The 26,383-nt window shown below is 43.2% G+C and overlaps 1 protein-coding gene across 1 annotated transcript in view; it reads left to right on the plus strand.

The window, feature by feature from the left end:
- Positions 1–420: 420 nt before the first annotated feature.
- Positions 421–26,383, plus strand: part of ELL2 (elongation factor for RNA polymerase II 2) — a 41,788-nt gene continuing 15,825 nt past the window's right edge. Inside the window, exons 1-7 of the mRNA XM_056848158.1 lie at positions 421–577; positions 7,837–7,884; positions 16,741–16,862; positions 18,201–18,364; positions 20,494–20,753; positions 25,579–25,703; positions 25,847–25,937. Of these exons, the coding sequence (XP_056704136.1) occupies positions 446–577; positions 7,837–7,884; positions 16,741–16,862; positions 18,201–18,364; positions 20,494–20,753; positions 25,579–25,703; positions 25,847–25,937 (942 nt within the window). The 5' untranslated portion in view covers positions 421–445. The remainder of the gene's footprint in view (positions 578–7,836; positions 7,885–16,740; positions 16,863–18,200; positions 18,365–20,493; positions 20,754–25,578; positions 25,704–25,846; positions 25,938–26,383) is intronic.

Raw genomic sequence — 26,383 nt, forward strand, 5'->3', positions numbered from 1 at the left:
CACCCAGAATGGCCGTTAACCGCCAAGGGTACACAATGACCCCGCAGGTGACTCAATCCTGAGCGTCAATAATGATATAAACACGATTAAATACCATCTGCGTTGACGTCAGACGACAGCTCCGCCCCTACTCTCTAGCTGACCCGGGTAGGTCTCTTTCGCACCGACCCTGTCTCGAAGGCTGGCCAATGAGGGGGCTCGGCGGGCGGGGCGCGCTCGCGTGTCGCGGCTTGGCCGAGCGCCCGTCGCGTGGAGGACGGGGAGGGGGGCGTGGCCGGGCGCGCGCAAGTGGGCGGGGCGCGGCGGCGGCGCGCTGACGGCGCTGGCTGGTGCGTCAGCGCCAGGATGGCTGTAGCCGCTGAAGCGGCGCGAGCAGCAGGAGCAGCCTCCGGTGGCGGCTTCGCGGCCCCGGCGGTGGCAGTTGTGGGGCGGAGGGCGGCGTAAGATGGCGGCGCTGCAGGAAGGGGGACGGTACGGGGTGTCTTGCGGCAGAATCTCCCAGGACAACATCACGGTGCTGCACGTCAAGCTGACCGAGACGGCCTTCCGAGCGCTGGAAAATTACCAGGGCAGTAAGGTGAGGCAGACCTCGGTCCACACACGGCCAAAGGGGGGGAGGGGGGGCGACGCGGCGACCGGGAAGCGGAGAACCGCGGCTCGCCGCCCTCAGGACCTTGAGGGGCAGGGGGAGGGGTCCTTCTCGGGACGATGACGCCCCTCCTCACCCCTCGCCTCGGGCCGCGGATCTCGTCCGTTGCCCGGACTTGTTCCGAGGGGGGTTGACGAAGCTCGGGCGGGTCAAGCCGAGGGAAGCGGTCCCCCTGAAAGGAGCCGTCTCCTCTCCCCCGCCGGCACCGTCGCTCTTTACGGCCTGCCTGCTTGTCGATAACTTTAAACAAACCCAGATCCCTTACTGGACTCCTTCTCCCCCCCCCCCGCCCCCAACTTCTGTTCTTTCTTTCTTTCTTTCTTTTTTCTTTCTTTCTTTCTTTCTTTCTTTCTTTCGTCGGTCATATTAAAAAAAGGGCAAGAGTCCAGTAGCACCTTCAAGACTCACAAAAATATTTTCTGGCAGGGTAGGAGGCTCACGAAAGCTCCTACCCTGCCAGAAAATATATTTGTGTTAGTCTTTAAGGTGCTACTGGACTCTTGCCCTTTTCCACTACTGCAGACAGACTAACACGGCTACCCGCTGTGAATTATATTTAAAAAAGTTTCAGTTGTTGAAAAAGGGCCCAGCGCCAGCCCGTCCCTGTTCCTCACGTAAAGGGAGGAGAGTGGCCGATTCCTTTAAAAAAAAATGGCATTGGCAGAAGAGAGTCCGTCTGTGCCAGCTTGTGCCTCCGGAACTGGTGGTGACCGGAGCCAGCAGCTCCCAGATGAGGCCGATTCTGCTGAGCTGTCACTTGTTTAAAAGCTTAGTTCTTCTCTTTGCTGATCTCTTTTTTTCCCCCCTCGTTCTCTCGCCTGGATTGGGGAGTGTGTTTGTGTGTGTATTAGGCCTCACTTCTCGAGCACTTTTTCCTCCCCCTAAAAGTGTTGAGTTTCCTGTTGGGATTTTAAGGGACAATGGCAACTATGACAGATTCGGCGCACAAGTTGATAATGCGGCTGGGGGGTGGGGGAAATGGTCTCCTACGGTGCAGGCCAGGAGCCCCTGTGAAAAAGTTAGGTGGGACAGTTTTCACAGGTATTCTGTGGCAGCGGTCGCTTCTGTATCAGAGTTAATTCTTGAAAGTAACGTTTGGAAGGGTGAAAGAAAGGCTCGTTGCTTTTGGTTGAGAACAAAGTTTTAAGAGAACAAGGTTTTAAGGAGAGACACTGTCCTTCAGTGTTACTGTTCTGAAGATGCCTGCCACAGCTGCTGGCGAAACGTCAGGAAAGAAAATACCAAGACCACGGTCACACAGCCCGGATAACCTACAAGAACCGAACGTTTTAAGGGGTTTACTCCTTTTTAACTTCTCATAAGCATATGGAGTCCCCCCCAAGCTTACTAATGTTTAGAGGGGGGGTCACATCCTGGCTGAGTAGGACTGCAAAAAGGAATACATCATAGGTTTCTGTGCAGGGAAATGGAGGATTTATAGTCCTCATTGCATTTCCCCCCCTTACTGTAGCTTTCCAGTAACTTGAGCCTTCATTTGTGTCTGTTCAGCATACACTAGAAGTGGCTGTATACTGCTCTGTCACAGTGGAGAGGATTAAGCTCTAATTAGTTAGTTCTTAAAAAGGAATTTCAAGTTAAATATCTGGGTGTTTTTATTTTAAAAGCCTCCTTTTGTTTCTGTTACTGATAAATGAAGAAGAGCTGTTTTATTAGACTGCAGAAATCCTGGGAAGCTGAAAGGTGCTGATGAAGCTGGAAAAAAATGTAATGTTGTATGCCTTCTGTAGTGCCAGCAGGCATTCCTCCAAAAGGCTTCCTTTGACATAGTTCAAGCAGCAGTTCTGAAGATATAGGAATATACTAAAACCAGACAGATTTTAAATAACAGGTTCTTGACAGAAAGCAGACTCTCTTCCTTGAGCCTCAACACTTCTTTCCTTTTCTCAAATTTTCATGCAGAAACATGACTCAGACGTGGTTTTCCCAGAATTGACCTCCAAATTGTGCCTTTTCCTATGACTAATGGCTGTTTCGCTTTTCTTCATAATAAGTGGTTGAATCTAAAATAGAGTATGTGAATAAGCTTCTGTGTGCTAACATGTCTGGCCCAATGTTCCCTCTGCCTCCATGGCCACTCAACATTGTAACGTCGCTGGATTTTGTGCTGCATAATTAATATGTTTAGCAGCTCTTTCCCTTGTTAAACCTGAGTGGAAATCATTACTTCGGTCAAATGATCCACAAAAGTCAGCTTTATTTTCAGCAATATATGCAGAAGAAAGTTGAAACTCAGTGAAAGCTATAGTTGTTGTTATTGCATACCTACTTTAAGTGAGACAACTTTCAGGTTTTATCGATTGCTGCTTTACATTTTAACCATGCTTTGTTCTCTCCCTTTTTAATTAAGAGGTAGAACTGGGACAGAACAAAGCGTAGTTGGATGTACAAGTGTTTCTCATGCTTCTTTGTTTTCAGATGGTCATTATTTTCTGAACCAATTAAAAAAATTAATCCCTAGAGTAAATATTTTCAAGGGTGGTTTTACATCAGCTATATTAAATGAAATGTAATTCTTAGTTCTGTAGTATAAGATGTGAACTGCAGTATAAGATGTGAACTGCATTATTTACTTACAGTACTCGAGTTTTCTTTCCCATCTTGAAACTGACTTCATGTAATATGTTGGGAAAGGGTTTCTTAAAAAGAAAAACTAATTGAACGGTGGCAGTATGCCCCTATACATGCTGTGAAGAGACCATGAAAATTTTGTTGAGGTTGAAAATGTGTGTGTATTTCCATAATTCCTTTTCATTTTAAAGAATGCAAGACATCCTGCTTTGTGATACAGAAGAAAAGATGTTTTTAGATTGTTGAACTTGCAAAATTTCCAGAATAAATTAAGTGTGAAATGCAAAATCCACACAACTATAAAATTACACTTAATTTAAAATGTTATTATGCAATGTCTTAGATGAATAGAGTTGGTCAGTGGTAATCCAAACACAGTGATACTGTTGCATGTTCCAGCACATCACTATTTAAGGTTTCTGCTGATTTCTGCTAAACTGCTTTTGCAGGTAAATGAATCTCGGAGGTAGACTAATTGCCTTTAACTTTTAAAATAAGATGTGATTACCTTTCAACTTGATTTTAACTCCAAAGATAGTTTTAGAATCTAAAATATCTCACAATGCTCTGTGAAGAATTTTTATTAGAGCTAAATAATTACATTATGTGAACTAATAAAATGTAGTGAAATTTCAAAAGACCAAGTTTATTATTCATAACATAACTGTGCTGTATACTCCTGCAACATGTAATACAGCAAGAATTTTTGAAGAAACTAAACCTGGTCACCCTTTGAACAGCTAGTTACAGAGCCAAAAAGTAGATATTAAAGTTGGCAGTATTATTTGAATAAATGTAATGTACTTCTGGGCATACTTAAATGATGATATTAACTTTTGGATTTAAAATCTGAACTTTTGGATTTGTATTGTTACATATGTTTTCTCAATGTTGGCATTGCTAAACTGCAGAGGATCTCAGAACAACTCAGTAGTTTAAAGTACCAAGTCAGAAGGGATCTAAGTACCCTTGGGTAATGTCAGTTGTCTTACTCAAATTCTAGGGATTGCAACACTGTAGAAATAAGAAGGAATTAATTTCATAATTTTCTAGCTAACATTAGTTTATGTTAATAATGAATGCAAAACAAGGAAAAGGTGTTGGAAGAAACTAAAGAATGTGTAGATCTTGGCGTAAGATCTGGTATTTTTGTTTTTTTAATTGAATTATTTTATTGCACTACTTTATTATTTTAAATGTTAATTTTAATTATTTTAATGTTTTTATGTGCACCGCCTTGTGGAGCTTGATCAGTGGAATCAGCATAAAAATGTTTTAAATAAAATACAATCTTTGGTTGATTTAATTAGAGGCAGGTAGTTTTGTTATGTGAGCTTTTAGCAAGAATATGGTATAGGGTATGTTTACCTCAAGATGAGATGTTGAAAGCAAGGAAGGCCTTAAAAGCATCTCTTGAGTACTTCAGTAGGTAGTGAGCATATGGAAATATCACAAACCATAATTCACTTGTGATGTGAACAAACCCCAAATCCTCAAGCTCATGCACTCCTTACCTCAACTAAGACTGAAGACTTCCTGAATCAATCTTTGCTGAGCACACAAGGAAAGTGGGTAGGGGATACATGAACTGAGGATTTCAGACTCATTCACATCACAAGAAAACCGGTTGGTTCATGACATCTAAATGCAACTGCTTTGATTACTCATCTAAACTGCTTTATCCATCAAATGCTTATGGTCTCAAGCTAAATGGAAATGCCAAGCGCTCACTTTATAATATATTCCTGTTTTTCTTTAATTTGTAGATGTTGTCAAAATACTAAGCTACAGTGAAATACAAAGCTAAACTGAAATACCATTTTATAAAATAAAAATGATCCTGGGATAATCTCACTATGTACCTTTATATTTGGTCATACTTGCAGCCTGTTCTTTTCTTGGCTGTTAACTTCTCTAAAGGGAAGAATTTGTTGTTTTTTCCTTCTGTCTGATCAGCAAATTCAAGGTAGTTTAATTGGAGGGAAAAAATGGAAGAATAATGTCCATAGTGGGCCAGGCTGCTCCTTGCTGCAGCTCTGTAATCAGACTTTGCCTTCTTCCAAACTGGCATTGGCACTGTTCTAAATATGATCACACTCTTGAAGGTTGGCTTCATAAGTAATACTCCTGGAATCTGATGTGTGCGTGTGTGTGTGAGAGAGAGAGAGAGAGAGAGTCAAGGCCAGCTTTTTATGTGCCCATAAATAACCAGTAAGAACATTGGGGTCAGGGCGGGTGTTAATAGTTCTACTACTGGTATATCAACAGGTTGATTTTCCTCCTTTATCTTCTCGAGCTGGCATTTAAGAAGCCTCAAATTGCTTAGGAGTTTGAGCACTGGTGCTGGCATCAGTTCATCCTTGTTTGGGGGTTAAAATGCGGACAGCCTTTGGAGTTAAATTGCGCCAAGCATGTTAGTGTGTAGCCCTCTTCACTTACCATATTAAGTAAGGCTCAGCCTAAATCTGGGGTAGGCATGGACCCTCTATATGCAATGTTGGGGTATACTTTTCAAGTTTGGTTCTATAACATCTAAAGTGTATTTGGAGTTTTACAAAAGATAAAACAGGTCTCTGCCCAAAACAGCTTAAAATCTAAAAATAAATAGAAACAAAGTAATAGAAAATCAAAGGAACAATAGTTGGCTGATTAAAGGGATATACTTGGTTTGAATCGTGGTTTCTCCCCATTTTTTTAGCCCCTGTTGTACAATTAATAGCTCTGTGTCCACATATGTGTAGTTTAAGCTACACATTCAGTGTTCCAGTGTGTAAAATAGCTAAATTCGTGTCCAGTAGCACCTTAGAGACCAACAAGATTTTCAGAGAGTGAGCTTTCCCGAGTCAAAGCTCCCTTCGTCAGATACCTTTGACTCACAAAAGCTCATACCCTGAAAATCTTGTTGATCTCTAAGGTACTACTGGACTCGAATCTAGCTGTTCTACTCTGGGCTTACACAGCTATCCTCTGAAAATATGTAAAATGTTTCTCTTTTAAATATGTTCCACATATATGAAATTTTCCCTCTTTCAGTTTGTTCGCTTTGGAAGATTTTTTTTTCAGAATCAAGAAGCTACTAGAGATTGTAAACAACTGCAGATATGTATCTTAAAAGTTCATTATATAATAATGTCTAGCATCAGCACTTTCGGATGTTCCGAGTGCTTCACATTAATCATACACATTTAATTTTAACTTATATTTGAATACAAATAATAAATTAAAAAAGTTCAAGTTTATTGCAAACATTTTGTGCTACTGGGCTTTACTCGGGTGCACAAAGATATGAATATGATTTTTGTTGACTTTCTTATTATAAAATACATCAGTATTATTTCCTGTGTTGCTTCCGTACAAGCAATATTGTCCTTAAACTTCCTTTGTGTTGGGGGAGGGGTGGGAGCATGGAAAAAAAAATGAAGATGGAAGCAGGTAGCTGCTTTGGTGCATACAGTGGCTTTCATCAGCCACCTTAGCAACATCTACATTTCTGGAAACAACTCTGCATTGTTTCAAGTCACTATGAAATTGAGGCAGAAATTCAGTAATGAATCTGCTATCATTAATTGTTCACCAGTGTCAGGCCTATTTGAGTGAACTGCTGACATCCACTCTTGTTCACATGTGAAAAGTTTGCACTAGATAATGAAGAACCAAGAGGAAAAGTGGTTGCGATTCAGATATGTACATGCAACTTATATTTAAAGTGATTATTCTATGACTGACTTTTGCTGCAAAGTAAATCATAAATGAAATACATGCTCATTTCTACAGCTTAAACTCAGTTGTCGACTATTTAGTATTAATTGATGTATGGTGGAAGTGCTATAGAGAGCTCCATTAAAAAGGAATATCAGAGCTGATAAATTAACTTCATGTGCCATTATCAAAATCAAGTATGTTATACTGGGAGGAAATTAACAGAAAAAAATTACATATGAAACATTTGCCACAGTGTGTTGCCCATAGAGTATATTCTTTGGTTAGATGCATCCTGCTTTTTGTGGCCTGAAACTATAATTTGCTGTTGAAAAACTGAATTTATCTTGTATGAGGCACCAAATAAGATCTTTAACAAGGAATTGAGTATCACTTTTTGTCACTTTCTTTGTTTAGTGCAAAGCATAGATCGCTTACAATAAAGCTATTCACTCAATTTTATTGTATTTGGATCATTTCCAAGAGTTCCATTCACATTCATAAGTTTTTCTTGTACCAAAACAAATTTAGCTAGCAGGCTTCTTTTTGTGTTTGTGCATATTAAATCAGCCTGTTACAAGGTAACAAACCATTTACTATCAAATATTTTAAATGTTACTTACAGTGTAGATTTTCTAAATTAGGAGTAAGGGCTTTGTGTCCAGTAATTATTCCAGTGGGGACTGTGACAGCTACATTGGGCAAAGTCTTGTAGCTACTCATTTCCTTGTAAAAGCTAATTCTTTCCTCTATATTCTAGCTAAATCAAATTACATTTATTTTACTCATTTTTCGAAAGATAACTTTATTTCAGAGCTCAGGTTCAATACCTATAGAAGATTTAATATCCCGATTCTGAATTTCATTCTAATGAGAGGTAACTTCTTCTTTTTCTTTAGAAACTGATTCCTTCTCGACCTTCCATTCAATTTCAAGGACTCCAAGGGGTGAGTGCTTATCTTTAAAATCTATTGCTATTACAAGTGTTGATAAAAGTATAAGGGATGGCTGTTACTGTTTCCTACTGCTTACTGCTGGATAAGAAGCAGTGCTTATCTTTAAAATCTATTGCTATTACAAGTGTTGATAAAAGTATAAGGGATGGCTGTTACTGTTTCCTACTGCTTACTGCTGGATAAGAAGCTTTGACAGTGAACAGCCATGTGTAGTACACCTGCATTTGAATCCTTTCTTCCTACTCCCCCTCACTTGTTGAGATCAGTAGATAAGGCTTTGTCTCCTGTTCTAGGTCAGGTCTGCACTGTATACAGCAGGGTTTTCTCTCCAGTGGTGCTTGCATATGTAGAATACCCTCCTTACCTATGTCCATTGTGACAGTTTCAAGAGGACTTTTTAGAACAGGTTTATTGGGGTGATAGTGTGTCATAGCTGCTGATGTCTGTCTTGGTAAGGAGCATCCTGGTAACTTTAGCTGATCTTGAGTTGTATAAATTTTGGAGCACTTGGGACAGAAAGAAGGTTTAACATGTTTTGAAACAAAGGCAAGCAAATCGCTGTGCGGTTCCCATGGTGGTACTGTGTTCTGCCACAGTGTCAGGACATTAGTGGTATGAAAACAAATGCTGGACTTCACACATTTACTGCTGTTTAAATATTTCTTTACCTTTTACCATTTTTATGTTTTGCTCCTTAAAGAAAAATATGTTTTTAGTAATATGTCACGTACAATGTGTATTTTGGCCAGTGTGCACATACATCACTTGGGCAGTCCAAGCATCGCTTTGCATATTATGATGAACATATATTTGCTTTCACTAATTATTGTGTAGGAAAATGATTATATATGGCTGTTGAGGCCAAACAGCTCACTCTTCCACAATAGTGCTGGTAAATGTGAGTTCTCTTCCTAGCTTACATAAGGTACACAATCTTTGGCTGCTAGACTGTTGCAAAAGTAGGCAGAAGCAATTGCCCAGCTCCCCTTTTATTGCAGGCTCTCCGTGGGACTTTGTTCATGAGGGTTCCCCATCCCCTCCATAGAGGGTTTTTAAGATGTGGTGGTAGAAAGTTCAGTCAAGTCACAGCTGACTTGTGGCGACCCTGTAGGGTTTTCAAGACAAGAGTGGTTCAGAGGTGGTTTGCCATTGCCTGCCTTTGCATAGTGACCCTAGACTTTCTTGATGGTCTCCCATCCTGGTACTAACCAGGGCCTACCCTGTTTAGCTTCCAACATCACACACACATTTGGGCTAGCTTGGGCCATGCAGATTCATTCAGTATCCCCCCTCCTGTATTTTTTATTTAGAGAATTTATATCCCTTCCTTGCAAACCTACTCAAGTTAGCTCACAAGTTAAAGGCAATATAATAAAAACATCAATATTAAAACAAGCCAAGGGTATAAAAACAACATAATACAATTGAACAGCTTAAAAATATCCACAAGACTGTCCTCAGGCCAGAAACAGACCACAGAACAGCTTTGAGATAAACTCGTTCCTTAAAATCCTGGGTAAAAAGGAATGTGTTGGCTCCAGTGAAGTATGTGGTGGTGAGGTTCAATGGGGAGGGTTTTCCCAAGGCATGGTCCTACCACTGAAAAAGCCTTGCCTCTCGTAGCCACCTGTCTCACCTCTGAATGTGAAGCACAGAGAACAGGGCTTGGGAAGCAGATTTTAACTGACTAGCTGGACAGATCAGGAAGAAGTGTTTTTCAAGTACACCCAAGCTGTTAAAGCACTTTAAATTGTGAACCAGCTCTTTGAATTGGGCCCAGACGAAGCAGGCAGCCACTGTAGCTCTTTTAGTACAGGAGTGATACGATCCTTGTAACTATTCCATTATAATAGCCTAGTCCAGTGGTCAGCAAACTCATTAGTCAACAGAGCCAAATATCAACCGTACAACGATTGAGATTTCTTTTGAGATATAGGTAGGTACTGTTTATTAACTTAATAAACTTTAATTAAAGTTTTAAGTCTTAATTAAACTATAGGTACACTGAATAAAACTTGATATCATACTTAATAATGTGTGTGTGTGTGGGGGGGGTCTTTCTCTCCCCCTCCACAAAAAGGGCTCCTCCCCAAAGACAGCTGCATCTCCTTCTCCCCCCACCACACTACTCACCGCTTCTCACCCGGCCCAACGCGGCGTTAGGGGGATGCCCTCCAGAAGGGCGCTGGAGCAAGAGGTCCCCCCTGCAAGTTGGTCTGGTTTCAGATCAGCCCCCCCCTTTGGAGTTCCTCGTCCGCCCCCCCTGCCAACTCCGGCTGCAGAAGGGTGCGATGGAAACCCCTCCCCCAGCCTCAAAAGCTTCGAGGTCAGGCCATTTATGTCTGGGAGGTTTTGCCTTGGATTCGCTGCTCTCTGGATGCACGTTTCCCCCCTCCGAATTCTCAAAATTCTCCATGGGGGGCTTATTGTTGAGTTTTGAGAATTTGGATGGGGAAAGTTTGCATCTAGAGAGCGGCCAATCCAAGGCGAAACCTCCCAGACATAACACACATTGGGAGGAAGGGAGCCTCCGGGTTTCAGGCGGGGACTGTTGGGGGGGGTTGTATGGAGAGGAGAGGCAGCTACCCGGGCGGCGACCCTGGGCAGCCTTGAGTCACGGAAGAACTGGGCAGAGATCGTGTTGAAAAGTGGGGAAGGGGGCTATCTTTTGGGGAAATAAAAGAGAAGGGGGTAGCTCTTCCTCGATGCCCCAGGCCTCTGGGTGGCGGGAGAGGGAAAGCCGCTGCCTTCGTCTCTTCTGGCCCGTTTCCCCATCCCCCCCATCCCCGTTTTTTCTCAGTTCCTGGAAAGTGAATGCTTAATTCCCCACACACACACACAGCGGCGGCCCTCGTCCTTTCGGAGCGGATCCGCTTTCCAGTTGGGCTGGTGCAGAAAAGGGCCAGAGGTCTCTCTGGCGGCGGCTTCTCCGCCTGGGCGTCGGGAGCGAGTCAAGCGAGGGAGCCGTTGCGGGTCACCGGCCAGCCGGGCCCTCCCCACGGCCAGGAGCCCAGCTGCTCTGGAACCCCGGGGGCGGGCTGGAAAGGCAGGCCGGAGGGCGCCGAGTTGAGGAAGAGTCAGGGGATCGCAGAGGGAGGCTGGCCTGGCTGGGTGGGGGTTTCCCCCCTGCCCGGGTTGGGGGAGGAGGAGGAGGTCTGGGGCTCCTTGGCCATTGATGCACGGGAGGTTTTGCCTTGGGTTTGCACATTTCCAGATGCACATTTTCCCCATCCAAATTCTCAAAACTCAACAGTAAGCGCCCCATGCAGAGTTTTGAGAATTCGGATGGGGGAAATGTGCATCTAGAGAGGGGCAAATTCAAAGCAAACCCCCCCCCCGTGCCTAAATGGGCAACTTCTCTCCCCACTGGCTTCCTTCACCCTCCCCCCCCCCGAGCTCCTTTCTGCCAGCGATGGATCAATCAGCCGCTATCAGTTCCCGCCATCGCGATCCCACTGCTATTGACACTCGGCGGCTCGGAAAACCGCTTTGATTGACTGGCCCGATTGACGACATGATTGAGCTGTCAGCGCTCCCTGCCGCCGGTCCAGCCCGGGCTCCGAGGGCCGCCGCCTGGCCGAGCCTCCGGGATGAGCCCTCGCCAGCCCCGCGGAGGAAAGCGATGGGCTGCTGCCAAGTGGGAAGGCCGGCCTGGCCCGCCCACCCCAGAGGCGTCCCAGCCAGCCCGCCGGGCCCCCGCCTCCCCTTGCCGGAGGAGCCCAGACAGGCTGTCGGGAGGGCCCGACCGGCCGGCGCTTGGAAGGGGTCCCCTCCTTTCCCCCGATCCCAGCAGCCGGCCGAGCCCTATCCGGGCCCTACCCCGCTGCGACTCGCAAGGCCGAGCCGGCCTCCCCGCAGCAGCCAATGGCGGGCCGCGGCACGGCACACTCGCCTCTCCAATTGGCTGCGGGCCAAAGCGAGCGCTCTTCCCCCGCCCCTCTCCCGCTCACACCCGCTCGGGAGCCAGGAATGGAGGGAATTTCTAGCCCCCGAGCAAGTTTGGTGGGAGCGGCAGAAGCAGAGCCAAGTGGGTGCCGGATTGGCAGAGCCGCACTCAGAGGGCCAAAGAGCCGCATGCGGCTCACGAGCCACAGTTTGCCGACCACTGGCCTAGTCACTGCATTTGGGACCAACTGTAATTTCCAGAAAGTTTTGAAGGGCATCCCCACAAGAGTGCCTTACAGTAATCTTGCACGTTATCAAGAGCTTGGATCACTGTGGTCAGATCTTTTCTTTTTTTTTTGATCAGCTCAAGCTGATGAAAGGTGCTTGGTAGCGCAGAGGAAACGGATTTAGCAGCACCATACAAATCTGCTCCTTCAGGCAAGGTTGAGTCCTTGAGCTGCTTTTCTTATTGACCAGCAACACCTTAGTCTTTTGTAGACCGAGGTTTCAGTTGGCCCTCATCCATCCCATTACCTTCTCCAGGGACCTGTTCAGGACTTACAGATCCTCCTGGTTCAGTTGTTAAGGAGAAATAGTGCTGGATGTCATCGGCATATTTGTTGCACTTTACTCCAAAAACCCAGGCAGTCAGTCTCAACAGTGTAATGTAGATGTCAAACAGCATAGGAAACAAGATAGGTGTTTTCAGGACCCCATAGCATAAATGCCAAGCAGCAGTCCCCTTAGCACTGTCTTCTGGAATTGGTCAGCTTAGGTATGTTCAGAACAATTTAGGCATGGTGCCTCTGCTGCCAATCCAGCCAGCCTGTCCACAAGAGTACCATGATTTAGTGGTACCAAGAGGTCGAGGAGAATCAATAGGGGTCACTCTGTCACTGTCCTGGTAAAGATCATCAGTTAAAGTGAATGATCTTGTTCCAGACCTAGGCCTGAATTTGGATTGAAATGGGTCTAGATAATCCATTTTATCCAAGATTGATTGGAGCTGCATAGCCACCACCTGCTCAAGCATATAACACAGCATCAAGAGTAGCAACATCATTTTTAGTTCTTCTGTAATAAAAACAGGATTAAATTTTGGAAAAACATTCTTTTGCAGTATGAACTGCCACATAAAGACCTCAAAGCGGGGAGCCCCAAGCACAGCAGAAGATGGTCTGTACTACTGTGCTTGATTTCTTATTGAAACTGGAGTGCCAAGCCTCTCAAGCTTTGTACAGGCTATCTCAAAATAGTAGCACTTCACTATATAGGTATTTCTGAGAGAAGCATTTCACAACATTAACTGCAGGTGAAGCAAAAGGTGGAAAGCACCTAGACCCAGTCCAAATACCCTTTCCCAGAGATTCTGCCTTGCCTAACAGCTGCACTTGAGTGGGCCAAACTGGCTGATATGTATGTGTTTTTCCTAGCCTAGCAACCTGTTGGTACCTGTTGTAGAGTACTTACATGCTGAATCTGGTTTCTGTGCATAGCTTACTCTTGCTGGACAAGATAAATTTAGTAACGTTGCCCAAAGGGACCAGCATAACAAATATAGGACATTATGCTCATCTAATCTTATTTACTTTGTCTCAAATATTTTTCCATGTTATATATTTTTAAACAATAAATCATGCGACAGAGCTTGTTTTCTTCTCTGTATACATTCATCTTTATTTCTGCACAGTACAGAATTTACTGTGTTGTAGAAGAGATTATAAAGTGCTAATTGCCAGCAGAGGAACGGCATAGCTGCATTATGCTGGTGCCATTATGCAGTTGCACAAAAGCTATTCATAGAAGCTGCTGATTCTTAAGTACAATATTTTGCAGCTCACTTCAGCAGCAAAATTAAGTTTTACCTACTTACAAAAGAATTAAAATAGTCTGAAAATTTTGCACATCTTGAAGAGTAAGGGTTCTTATAGAGCAGTAGTGGGAAATTATAACTAAAACCTCTGATCACTTCTTTCTTTGGAAATACACAGCTACTTGAAATAGTGTGCGGGGGCAGGGGGCGATTAAATAAAGTACCGTATTTTTCGCTCCATGAGACGCACTTTTTTCCTCCTCAAAAGTGAGTGAAATGTCTGTGTATCTTATGGAGCGAATGTGTGTGAATCCGGCCCCCGGGGAGAAGGGCAAAGCTGCAAGAGGCCCTGGGAGCCACGGCCAACCCCCGGCCGCGGCAGCCCAGCGCAGAGCCGGCGTGCCCCGGGAGCCGGCTAGGAAGCCTCCAGCCAGCTGGGGGGCGGGAGGCCCCCCCCAGCAGCCGCCCAGCGCAGCGGGAGCCCGGCGTGGAGCTCACGCGCCCCAGGAGCCGGCTTTAAAGCCGCCAGCCAGCTGGGGGACGGGAGGCCCCTCCCAGCCGCCCAGCGCAGCCTCAGAACCGGTAAGCGCTGGGGGGAGGTTAAACTCCTCCGCGCTGCCATCCCAGGCAGCGCAAAGCACTTTCAAGACCACCCGCCCTGCTTCTAGGGGCTCCCTGGAAGCTTGGTGGGGGAGTCTTTAAACTCCTCCGCACTGCCATCCCAGGCAGCGCAGAGCACTTTCAAGACCCTCCCGCCTTTAAAGACCACCCTGCCCGGTTTCCTTGGAGTCCCAGGAAACGGGGCAGGGCGGGAAGGGGGGCGGTGGGTCTTTAAACTGCTCTGCGCTGCCTGGCCAGGCAGCGCAGAGCGGTTTAACCCCCCCCCCCCCGCGCTTCCCGGTCCCAAGGCTCAGCTGTTGAGCCTCGGACCAGGAAGCGCCAGGGGGGTGCGGAGGTTAAACTGCCCAGGCAGGCAGCGCAGAGCAGTTTAAATACCCCCCAGCCCGGCTTCCAGGGAGTTCCCTGGAAGCCGGGAGGGGGGGTCTTGAAAGTTCTCCACTCTGCCATCCCAGGCAGCGCAGAGCAGTTTAAAGACCCCCCCCCCCGCCGCCGCCAGGGTTCCAGGGACTCCCTGGAAGCCGGGCGGGGGGGTCTTGAAAGTGCTCTGTGCTGCCTGGGTTGGCAGCGCGGAGGAGTTTAAATACCTCCCCCGCCCGGCTTCCAGGGAGTCCCTAGAATCCGGGCGGGGAGGGTCTTGAAAGTGCTCTGCGCTGCCTAGGATGGCAGCGCGGAGGAGTTTAAAGACCCCCCGCTGAGCTTCCAGGGAGTCCCTAGAAGCTGGGCGGGGGGGGGGGTCTTGAAAGTGCTCTGCGCTGCCTGGGATGGCAGCGCGGAGGAGTTTAAAGACCCCCCCCCCGCCGGGCTTCCAGGGGCAGTATACCATTTGATTCAGAATATATTTTTTCTTGTTTTCCTCCTCTAAAGGTGCGTCTTATGGTCAGGTGCTTCTTATGGAGCGAAAAATACGGTAATTTACTTATACCAGTAATGATTTGCATCTAAGACTGCCTCCACACAATGCCAATTCTCCATATAGCTCGCATTCATTCTCTGCAATGAAAAGGGCTAGATGCTTTTGTTTCTTAATGAAAGCTGGAATTCAGAGAACCTATTTATTTTATGCTGCGTCTCCTGGGAGCCTCCTTGAGGCCGCTTACAAAATAACGTAGATAAAACATAACAGTAAGTCATAAACTAAAACCCAATATTTTAAAACTTCAGCCAGATATTTTTTTGAAGTAGTAGATTGCTGCAACAAATCATTATAACGTAGATATTGCTAGTTTAACAAGCCAGAAAATGGCGACTTCAATGCACTGCAGGAAGGAAAACGGCACTGATGTGGGCAGGCTCTTGGATAATGCATACCTTCCCTTTCAGACCAACTAATAACACTCTTGGACTATCACTATACTCTTTCCAAAAAGATCAGGGCAAAGCAGTTTTGAGAAAAGATATTGAGAATGGGAAAAGAACAATTGGAGCACAATTAGACCACTATGTCATGTAGGATGCTCCTAAAGCACTGGAGTGTACAGGGGAAGCCAAGGAAACACCTTTGTGAGGAAGTGGCCTTAGTCATCTGTAATTTAGCCTATAGTTTAGTAATTAACAGTGCGATGCCATGCACAGGTACTCCAGTCTAAAATGATGGGATTGTGCTGTAAATTGCCTAATAGTATTTTCAAGTTTCGTAAACAAGAGGTTATAGCCTCAGAAGGCCAATACATTCATGGTCATGATTTTATTTTGAGGCTTGCACAGATATGCAGTATATATCACCATCCTGACAGAGTTCCTGGGCATAAATAAATAAATAAAGGAGTCAGGGCCTATAGGAATGCTATGTGTCCAGCTGCCTAATATCAGTGCCACTAGTATTCCCCACCCCTCAGTCATGGATTGCTAGCTATTTTCCTTTCTGAAACCAATAGAGAGGGAAATGTTAAGGTTATTTTGGGTTGTAGTAGGCTGGGTATGTGTGGATATAAATGAGAAGTATCAGTAGATGCTGAACCTTGCTAGTACTTCCAGGGAGAGTACTGAATGAAGTGTCACAATTCTGGTTTGTTCCTTCTCCACCTGGATTAATAAACGAGCTAAAGGAAGTCATTCCAATAATACTGGCAGCATCTCTAAATGCTGAAGCAATTTAGCTAGTGCCCCAATGTCCCAGTAAAGCTGTGTTTGGGATGAGTGTGAAGAGCTGGGAATCTTTTGGCCTCGGGGGGCTTTTCTTCAAGTGTTCCTCTCTGTCAGTTCTGCCGGTTACATACAATTGACAGGCTACATTCAGAGGTTACAAATCCTGGTTTGTGGGGAGAGAGCAAGTTCCAATTTGCTGAGGCACCTGCATTGTACTATCACAGCAATCTGGTGCTTAAGGGAAGGCTTCTAAAACCAAGAAGACCACAGAGCACAGACCTCACACAAGGGAGAAAATAGGCAAGCAAGGCAAGAAGCCAATTTTGTCATATCTCAGTGCAGCCATAGTGTCCTACACTAGAAAAGTACCATTGCAATTATTATGAATCATAAATAGTAATGCTGCATATAAACCTTTGGGCCTTATTCTGATTGTTTTTCAGCTTGTTAAGATTCCTAAAGCTGATCTCCCAAATGAAGTACATACTTTTAATTTCTATTTGTCAAATGTTGGTAAAGACAATCCTCAGGGAAGCTTTGACTGCGTCCAGCAAACTGTTTCACGGTAAGCTATTATGAAGTGTGTTGCGTCCAGCAAACTGTTTCCCAGTGTGTTCTGGTAGAGAACTACAAAATTATTGTAATAAGACAATGATGCTGCTCTGTCAAACAATGTCAGACATCTTAAGCACTGCTTTAAGATGTGTCATGCCCTCTTGTAGAATAAAAGTATCTTTTTATGGAAATCATCTTGCTTAGATTTGATTTGTGTTAGTGTTACAGAAGACTCCAGCTGTCCTATTCTTGATGTCTGGTATGATATTCCAGTCACTCCTGTACAGTGCACATATGCCAAATTATTCCTTCCAGTTACACTACAAAATAGCACCTGTTTTGTAGCAGGAGAACAAACATGGTTTTCAGAGCTGTTCTACAAAATTACACATTAATAAAGAATAGACAGGAGGAACTGTTTACCTTTATTACTCAATGTTATAGAAAAGGGAGAATATACCTAGGAGACCAGTTATGAATCATGTCTTTGCTATAGAATGTAATAAAAGGAATGTTAATATGTATTCTTGGCAGAAACTCATTGAGGATGTAGTAGAGAATTTATATGAATTACAGAAAGTGCCGCAGCCTCTTAGAACTTAATGGGTTTATTGTAGCTTCAGCTTGTAGGCATGGAAGTAGTTATGATGCATAGAAAGGGTTGAGAAGGTACATACACATGTGAGGAAAAGTTAAGGAGAAAGGAGCTGAAATTTCCTGTAATTACAATATTTTTACAGAAAAAGGCTCCAAAGTACTTGGCAGTATTTACTTCTGAGCAAAAATGTTTAGACTTTGGGTTGTGAATGTAAATAGCAAATTAATTATTTTTAATACAAGGAAAAAATAGTTTCAAAATCTTCACGATGAACCCAAAAGTTGCTCATTGCCAAGTTTGCTTCCTTTCCTAACACATGGAGCACAACTCAAGGCTTCCTGGTTTGGGAAGCATTAATCAAAGTTCAGCTTGTGATGACATCCAGATGCAGGCACCTAAGCACATTGGAGTCTGTTTCTTCCCCTCAAAACAGGATTAAACATTGTGTCTCAAAATGTTACACTTCGCATAGGTGCCTGCTGGAGTTTGATGGCTTCCTGGTTCCTGCAGGTGAGGGAAGGATGGAGGGAGCATCAACCCCCACTGCAAACAAACCTTTGTTAGTCTGAAAGCAGTCCTATGCCTTTCCATCAAGTGAATGGAATCTTTTAAATTCTTATAGTTCACAATTTAGGCATAAATGGCCAGAAGTAAATGTATTTGTATCTCTCAAATGAATGCTGGTTTTGCTCTACGGTGTTAAGTCTGCATTCAGTAGATGTTTATATAGCTTTTCCTGTTGTTGTTTAGTACTGGATCCTCGCAGCTCAGTTGTCTGGGATTTATACAGGACAAAATTACAGTGTGTGCAACAAATGATTCTTATCAAATGACCAGAGAACGTATGACCCAGGCAGAAGAGGAGTCTCGCAATCGAAGTACAAAGGTCATAAAACCTGGCGGACCATATGTAGGTATGGTTGTATTTTCTTTTCTTTTCTGTAATAGCAGGAAGCCAACTGCTGTAACACTGAAGTGTAAAAAATTAAAATTTTGTTGATGCTGCCTTACTTCAGAGAATTCTAAAGCTTTAACAATACTTGTCACTGGGGTAATGTGTGGAATCTGTTTGGGACCCATAATTTGCCCATCCCATCAGTGTCTCTGTACCATGGTTGTTTATCATCACCTTGTTTATGCTCTCAAACACATCATGTAAACGTCCACTCAGATCTCAACATGCATCTCCCCCTGGACTTACCTGGGGCAGCTTTTGCAGCTGCGGGGATGGGGAGCAATCAGAGGGGAAGGGTTTCTCCCTCAGCTCATTGGCGGCTGTCTGGAGCTGCAGCAACAGGCTTTTGGGGGGAGCATTAGACCGTATCCAATTTTGGGGGGAGGCCAAGCCTGCATGCTTGCCTCCCATCATCTGGGGACCCTCATATGGGGTCTTGAGGGTGGGGTCGTTCCATATTATGCAAGGCTAATGGGCAGGCACCAGTTTAAACCCTCAGGTGGCAAGGGAACCATGCAGTGGGGTACGCCCATGTGAGACCCCTAGACTTGCCATCTCATGGTTGCTGTAGTATCAGAGGAGCATGCCTATTATATTAGGTGCTGTGAAACATAGGCAGGATGCTGCTGGATGCTGCTGCAGTCGCCTTGTTTGTGGGCTTCCTAGAGGCACCTGGTTGACCATGGCGTGAACAGACTGCTGGACTTGATGGACCTTGGTCTGATCCAGCATGGCTTTTCTTATGTTCTTCTGCTCCCCCAGCAGGCAGGCTGGGTGAAGGGTTTGGGTCATTGGCTGACAGGTGGGTCACCTGATGCTGGATCCATGCCCTATGCTGCACTGGTGCTCCTACAGTTGTACTCAATAAAAGCTGTGGCCATTTTTTCTCCAAGACAACATGGTCTGATTGATATTTTTCCCTTCGCTGTTGCTCCCACCCTCAGCCCCATGTCCCACAGCCTGTTTGGGTGATGGTGGGAGACTTTATTATTGGCATGCTCCTATTTGAAATTCTACCAGCGTGGTGTAGTGGTTAAGAGCAGTGGTTTGGAGTGGTGGATTCTAATCTGGAGAACCGGGTTTGATTCCCCACTCCTCCACATGCGGTGGACTCTAATCTGGTGAACCGGGTTGATTTCCCCACTCCTTCCCGTGAAGCCAGCTGTGTGACCTTGGGCTAATCACAGAGCTCTGTCAGTCTCACCTACCTCACAGGGTGTCTGTTGTGGGGAGGGGAAGGGAAGGTGATTGTAATTTGATTCTTCCTTAAGTGGTAGAGAAAGTTGGCATATAAAAACCAACTCTTCTTCTTCTACCACTTCTTCTGCCATGATAGTAATTGGAACAGACAGTTCTGTCTCCCCACAAAGATTGTACAAACCCATGTGTTATCCATATTGATGATAATTTCCCATTTAAGTGTATGTGAACAACATTCCATGATTTCAGAAGAGTTATCACTAATAGTTTACATTCTGAGCATTGTGATCAAGTGTCTAGATCTACTTTGCATAAGTACCATAAAAGCAAGTTGCATGACGCTGCAGGCGATGATGGTGTCAGTCCTTTCAGCAGTGAAGATTTCACTCCCAAGGCATTGCTTTTGCTTCTGTTGAAATATTATTTCCAGTAAATTAGATTTATAGAACCATTTTTCTTGATGCAATAAAGTTGCTGTCACGCTGCTAAAATATTGCATAATAATTTGGAGGCATAAAACAAGATAATAAGCTATTATTAGTTTATAGTACATAGTACATTTCCCGAAACATTGTCACAAGATGGCTGAACTAGTGTTATGGAGGGAGGAATTCGTCTCTGGCTTGAATTGCAGTTTGTCACATACCTCTCAAAAATGATAAATATACTGAAGGGTTTAGCTTGGACTTGGAATGCAAGGGCAATGAAATTTGTCATGATGAGTATTAATATAAACAGATTTCTAAGATGGTAATGAATCTATATTGTGAATAATACACCTATTTTTAAAACATCTGTAGTAGGACATAAGCTGGTGATGTTCAGTTTGGAAGAAACTGTTTCTGTCTGAGATGGGAGGGAATTAAAAAATTTTTTTTGTTATGGAAGGTAAACGAGTACAAATTCGGAAAGCACCACAAAGTATTCCAGATGCAGTGCCTGAGAGGAAAAGATCAACTCCCATCAATCCTGCAAGTACAATACGCAAGACCCACTTAAACAACAGTATTTCTCAACGGCCATATAGGGATAGAGTGATTCACTTACTGGCGCTGAAACCCTACAAGAAACCAGAACTTCTTGCTCGGTTATTAAAAGATGGTGTTAGTCAGAAAGACAAGAATTCCCTTGCAGCTATTCTTCAGCAGGTGAGTATATCTGTTTTATTCTTCTGAACCTTATCTTTTTGTTGTATGCAACAATTAAGTTACTCTTATTGCCATATTTAAATAGTAGACAGTACTTGTTTTTCTTTTCCCAGTTACCATTTTTGTTTGTTTTTTGCATGCCTTGAAAAAGCATCCAGTTTTGTAGACATCTGTATCTATAAATTGTTGCACATTTAAGCCTAAATCTAAAGAATTATGCATCTATTTCCACAAAGCAGAATGTGATGTTGCATTAGGGAATTTGTTGTTGAAAGAAAAGTTTGCAGCTGCTGTAGCCATTCACCGTAAAGCCCAGCCGTTGGTAGATTCTCCAGTATCCTTTAACATAGAGGACAGGCTGTAAGTTCTAACAGGATCACTAGAATGGATGCCATCCAGAAGCAATGTATGTGCACCTGGTAGCGGTCAGTGGCTGCACCATAGCAAGAAGGGGCTTGTCTTCTAGTGTGGTCTTCCAGCAGGGTCAGATAAGGAGTTCAGCTGTTACAGAGTGTAAGAGTTGGCTATTCTGCTGAACCATATCAACTGTGATGAAAAAAGAAAACCATGGGGAAAGCTCTGGGACCAGATACCTTACCACATTGCCAAACAACTAAGAAACAAATAAGTAGCAGAACTGTTAATAAGAACGATTAGCACTATGTTAAAGAAGGAAAAGGCTCCGGAGTTCTAGAGAGAAGAACGAATCATCCTTATACCAAAGCTGCAAAAAAAAAATCCTAGGTTGGTTTTGCCAACCCTTATACTTCTCCAACAGCAAATTTAGCAATAAATAGTAATTTTGCCTCACTAATTGAAATGTTTTTCTAGAACAAAACAAAGTGAACTTTTGTTCACTCTGAATCTGGAAACGTGCTCTCATGGTAAAACAAGGCAGGACAGAAAAATTGAAAGTGACTAAGAAGGAACTGCATGTAGGTAGATAAAGTACTTAATAAAACTAGCGGTAGAAAAAAGTAAGAGTCCAGTAGCACCTGAAATTCTAACAAAACTACCTAAAGATTCTACTGGACTCTTGCTCTTTTCTACGGCTACAGACAGACTAACACAGCTACCCATCATGAATAAAACTGATTACAGGAATTTATAGCTATTGAAGAGTTTCAGGAAATGTGTAGTTAGCAGCATCATTTGGGGTCTATTTTAAATCCCAGTGGTCTATGTTTAAAAGCATTATATTAAAACTATAGGCAGCAGTTGAGCCAGCGTGGTGTAGTGGTTTGGAGTGGTGGACTCTAGTCTGGAGAACCAGGTTTGATCCCCCACTCCTCCACATGAGCAATGGAAGCTAATCTGGTGAACCGGGTTGGTTTCCCCACTCCTACACATGAAGCCAGCTGGGTGACCTTGGGCTAGTCACAGCTCTCTTAGAGCTCTTTCAGCCTCACCTACCTCACAGGGTGTCTGTGGTAAGGAAGGGAAGGTGATTGTAATTTGATTTTTCCTTAAGTGGTAGAGAAAGTAGCCATTTAAAAACCAACTCTTCAATTTTGTACTTAATAAAGAGTTTTTCCTCAAATAAATCAAATGCTGCCATTCTTCTACCATTCTGAAATGGAGTATTCTCGCTGAGATAGTAATACAAATCCCCTCTTGTGCTATTCCTTTATCTTATTTTATTTTTACATGTTGTGTTTTAGGGGGGTTTGCTTCACCTCTTTCTGTGTTGTGGCCAGTAACTGCCAATACTATATCTTAGGCGTTTCTTTGTGCAGAGTGAATTTCTTTAAGCTAATATGACAGTTGGGTTTAAGATTGTCAATTAAACTAGCCACATTATGTGGCTTATTCTAGATTGGATTTAGAGCGTTTATTGAATAGTGCAGAAACATTTTTCATGGTAGTTAAAAAAGCACTATGCCTTGTAAGACCTTGATGCTTTAACTAAAGGCACATCTTCATTGGAGTTCATGTTTTTCTTTTTCATCTGTCCCACAATATATGTTCTGTACCTCACGTTCCTGTCTGCTCTTGTGCATTGGCAGTACATGTGCACAGGAGAGAGAGAATCAGCAGTAGATCAAAACTTAACCTGTGTAGTTTGCATAAGAAATGGGAAGTTCATGCACCACTCACAAGCATATTTACTGACATGTGGTATCGGAGGGGATATTTTTCATGTTAATCTCTTAGAGAACGGAAGAAAGTTAGTACGTATAAGAGGGTGTTGCCCTTTCCTTTACTCAGTTGTTGACTGCAGCTGCTTTTCTTGTGTTATACATTGTGGTTCTATGCAGTCCCATATATGGGTTCTTTGCCACCCAAGAAGCAACTCCAAGATGTTCTAGAGCTCTGCTACTTTCCTACCTCCCTGATGAGGTTTTCCTTTCCCCCCCCCCCCCCCCCGCTTCAAGGCATGTGCAAATACCATCTTCCTTGAGTCTCTTCTGATTGCGTTACTGTTAGCTTAGCACTGGTTCTCTGAAAATTTCCCCAACTTCATGGCTCCTCCTGTATTCTGGGATGTATCATGGGGCAGATGGCTGGTATGGTCATATCCTAAATCTGTAGGCATTCTTAAGCCAAATGGCATGCAGAAAGACTGCTCGAGTTAGGTTTTCTGTTTCCTTTGTATGCTTTTTCAGAAATTGAACAAACGTGGAAGATGCTTAGAAATTCATCCTATTTCTTCTGCTGACATCCAAAAAGCACAGTGGAAACATGAACAGTTATGTATCATAGACCCATGGCAGGCTATCCTGTGGGCTAGTTGCATAAATGTTTTTTCTTGCCTTTTGCATATACAAACATGGGGCTGGGTCATATTGTTGGACTAAAACTGATGCTTCCTTAATAAATCTACACTTTTCATAATCTTCAGTGCTCAAAATATTACTTAAAACATGGGGAATTTTTGGCATAATCAAGACTCCTTGCAGGTCAAGCAGAATACTAACTGGTCTTATTGCTCATAGAAATCAGGAAAAACCTAGGTTGTTTGGCAAAATAATTACAATTAATAAACTACAAATAATACTTGAACTGTGGACTTGATAGGATAAAGTATATATTCTTTACACAAAACCTAGTTGTTAAAACATTCTGGAAAAACATGTTGTGGTCTCTGATTTTCAGTGATTTCATTGAGAATGGCTTCTTGCCAGATTAATTTAATGCAACTCATTAAACTGTAGTGTAAAACTCTGGGTTGGATCAGAGCTACTGCCCCGCCCACCAGCTACGCCTGAAGGTCTGATCCATACTCATGACTTAATACAAAGTTTGGTCTATGAATCACTTGATACGTAGAATAGATTGTTTAGTGCTTTTTGAGGACAGAGTTAAGAGAACAACTTTGAATAGCATGGGGGAGAGGGCTCATTTTATCCTTTGCTATTAATTGTGTGAGGGAGAGGGATGAATAATTGCTGTAGCTTTACCTAAGTCTGTAAATTAAGATGATAAAGAACTTCTGTTTTTTCAAAACTCAGGATTGTTAGTTTTTTACAGAGAGTGTAGGATCTGAAGAGTAAGTTTCAGAAAGCTTACAGTGGAACTTCTGAAGCAGTTCTCACTTTTTTTCTCTTATTGCAGCAGCTCTTGCTGCCAGAGAGGTAAGCTTGCTTTTCAACTGAACAGCAGTTTGTTTCTTCAGTAACTGCTGCGCCAAGAACAATAAGCAAAGCCCCAGCTTCATGTTCAGCTCTACCAGACGTATGCAGATCCTTTCTCTGGATCCTGTCCATAGTTTCGACATCAGGGATAGAGAGGTTTACCTCTGTTTGGAGGTTGTTGCTGATATAATTGAAAACATTAAGGCGCTTAGCTACCATTTTGGCACGCGGAAGAAAAAGGTTCTGTGTAAATTTGAATGTATGTGCATACGCATGCACAACTTAAACTATTTTTAGCAAAGTGTGCACTTCTATTTTAGGAGAGAATAAACCTGTCTGTGTTTTTTATGTCTTTTACATCATGGGTAAACTCTATTTTTACTTAAATCTCCATGGTCCACTGATACGTATTGCATTTGAAACACAAGAGTATGTACTCAGGATCTCTAACCATTAAGGCATAACTAATCTGCTTTAAGTGATCCTAAATGTGTGCTTTGCCAAGAAGTCCCTTGCTATGATAAATCAAGGTCCATCTAGTCCTGAACTCTTTGCAAAAATCCCTTCTGCCCTACATATTCCAGCACTAAGACATAGAAGAAAAATTGGTGTAGATTTTTAAAAGCAACTTATTGTCACTGCGGTTTTATTAATACTTTCACCGGTTTTAGTTGGTTCAGATTACATCCTCTCCTTGAGGATCCTAAATTGGCAGATGCCATGTCTGCCTTAGTAACTTCTTGATAGCATTAATGCACTCTGTGTGGGGTAGTCCTTGGAAGCAGCAATTAGTACAGAATGCAGCTTCCACCTTTTAGCCAGGATAAATCATACCTATGCTAAGACTATACTAGTTGTCAGTTAGTTCCAGGTTGTAAATTGTCCAGGTTTGGCATGTATTAAAATACTGTCTACTTTATCTCCCCCCACCCCCAGACTCCTGTGAAGACTGTACTGTGGGGTCTTGTACCATGTGCATGCTCTGGTCAAAAAGGGGCAGGTTCTTTTACTTATGGGACATAATAATTGTGGAATCTTATTCCAGGAGAAGCTCACAGTGTCAAGTCCCTTACAGCTTGGAGGAGGAATTAAAATACTTTTGTTCTGCCAGCCCTTTGGGCTTGATTGTCTGTCTGTTATTCATGCTGCTGTCTTCTTACTATTCTTTTTATATTGATAGTTAACATTGTGGCAGTGTTTGTATATCGTAAGCATGATTTTTAATATGTTTTTTTTATTTTTGCTTGTAGGTAGCCAATTTGAATCCAAAAGACAATTCTTATACATTGAAAGAATATGTTTATAAAGAAGTTCATAAAGACTGGCCTGGATACAATGGGATAGACAGGCAGTCACTGGAATTAATACTTTCTAGGTAAGTTCAGTCCTTTTTTAAAAATATAAAACAGGTTAGAAACAGTCCACTTATTTCCAAGAAATAAGATCTGCTAGTGTATCTTTAGCATGACTTTCCTTGTAACCTGGATGTGTTTTTTTTAAAAAACAAAACAAAAACAGAAAACTACATTCATCTCAGAATGCCACCAGCAACAGTCACTTGGAATCTCCTCTGAGTACTATTAAAGATGGTGCATCTTCATCTCCTCAGGTATTTAATTTGCTGTTCTTTATGTTCTATATGGTGTGGCAAGATGGCATGTGAGAAGTGTGGATCCATGTTTGGAGGCTTCATTTGATTAGTATGAGATAGGAATAGTGTTCATGAATATGAACAGCAGATATGGTAAGGCCTACTTTAGGGCAGGACTACTTAACTCTTTGTGGATCTATAACAATTTACTAGACCTCCTTCATGATCCTAATTGTCAGATCTCAAAAGTTCCTCTTCTCTAAATATTCAGAAACTGTCACTCAGTATTTGGCTACCTGGGAAAAAATGATACTAAACAAACAATATTTTGCAGACTTGTTCTGATTCCTGCACTATGATTTCTAAATCTAAGGCTGCTGGCAAGTACATTATAAGTAATATGCTTTTGATTATCTATAAGGCAAAAATGGCATAACAAAATGGATGTTCTAGCTTTAATTTCT

The sequence above is a fragment of the Euleptes europaea genome, chromosome 4, assembly GCF_029931775.1.
Source record: "Euleptes europaea isolate rEulEur1 chromosome 4, rEulEur1.hap1, whole genome shotgun sequence".
NCBI classification, from domain to species: domain Eukaryota; kingdom Metazoa; phylum Chordata; class Lepidosauria; order Squamata; family Sphaerodactylidae; genus Euleptes; species Euleptes europaea.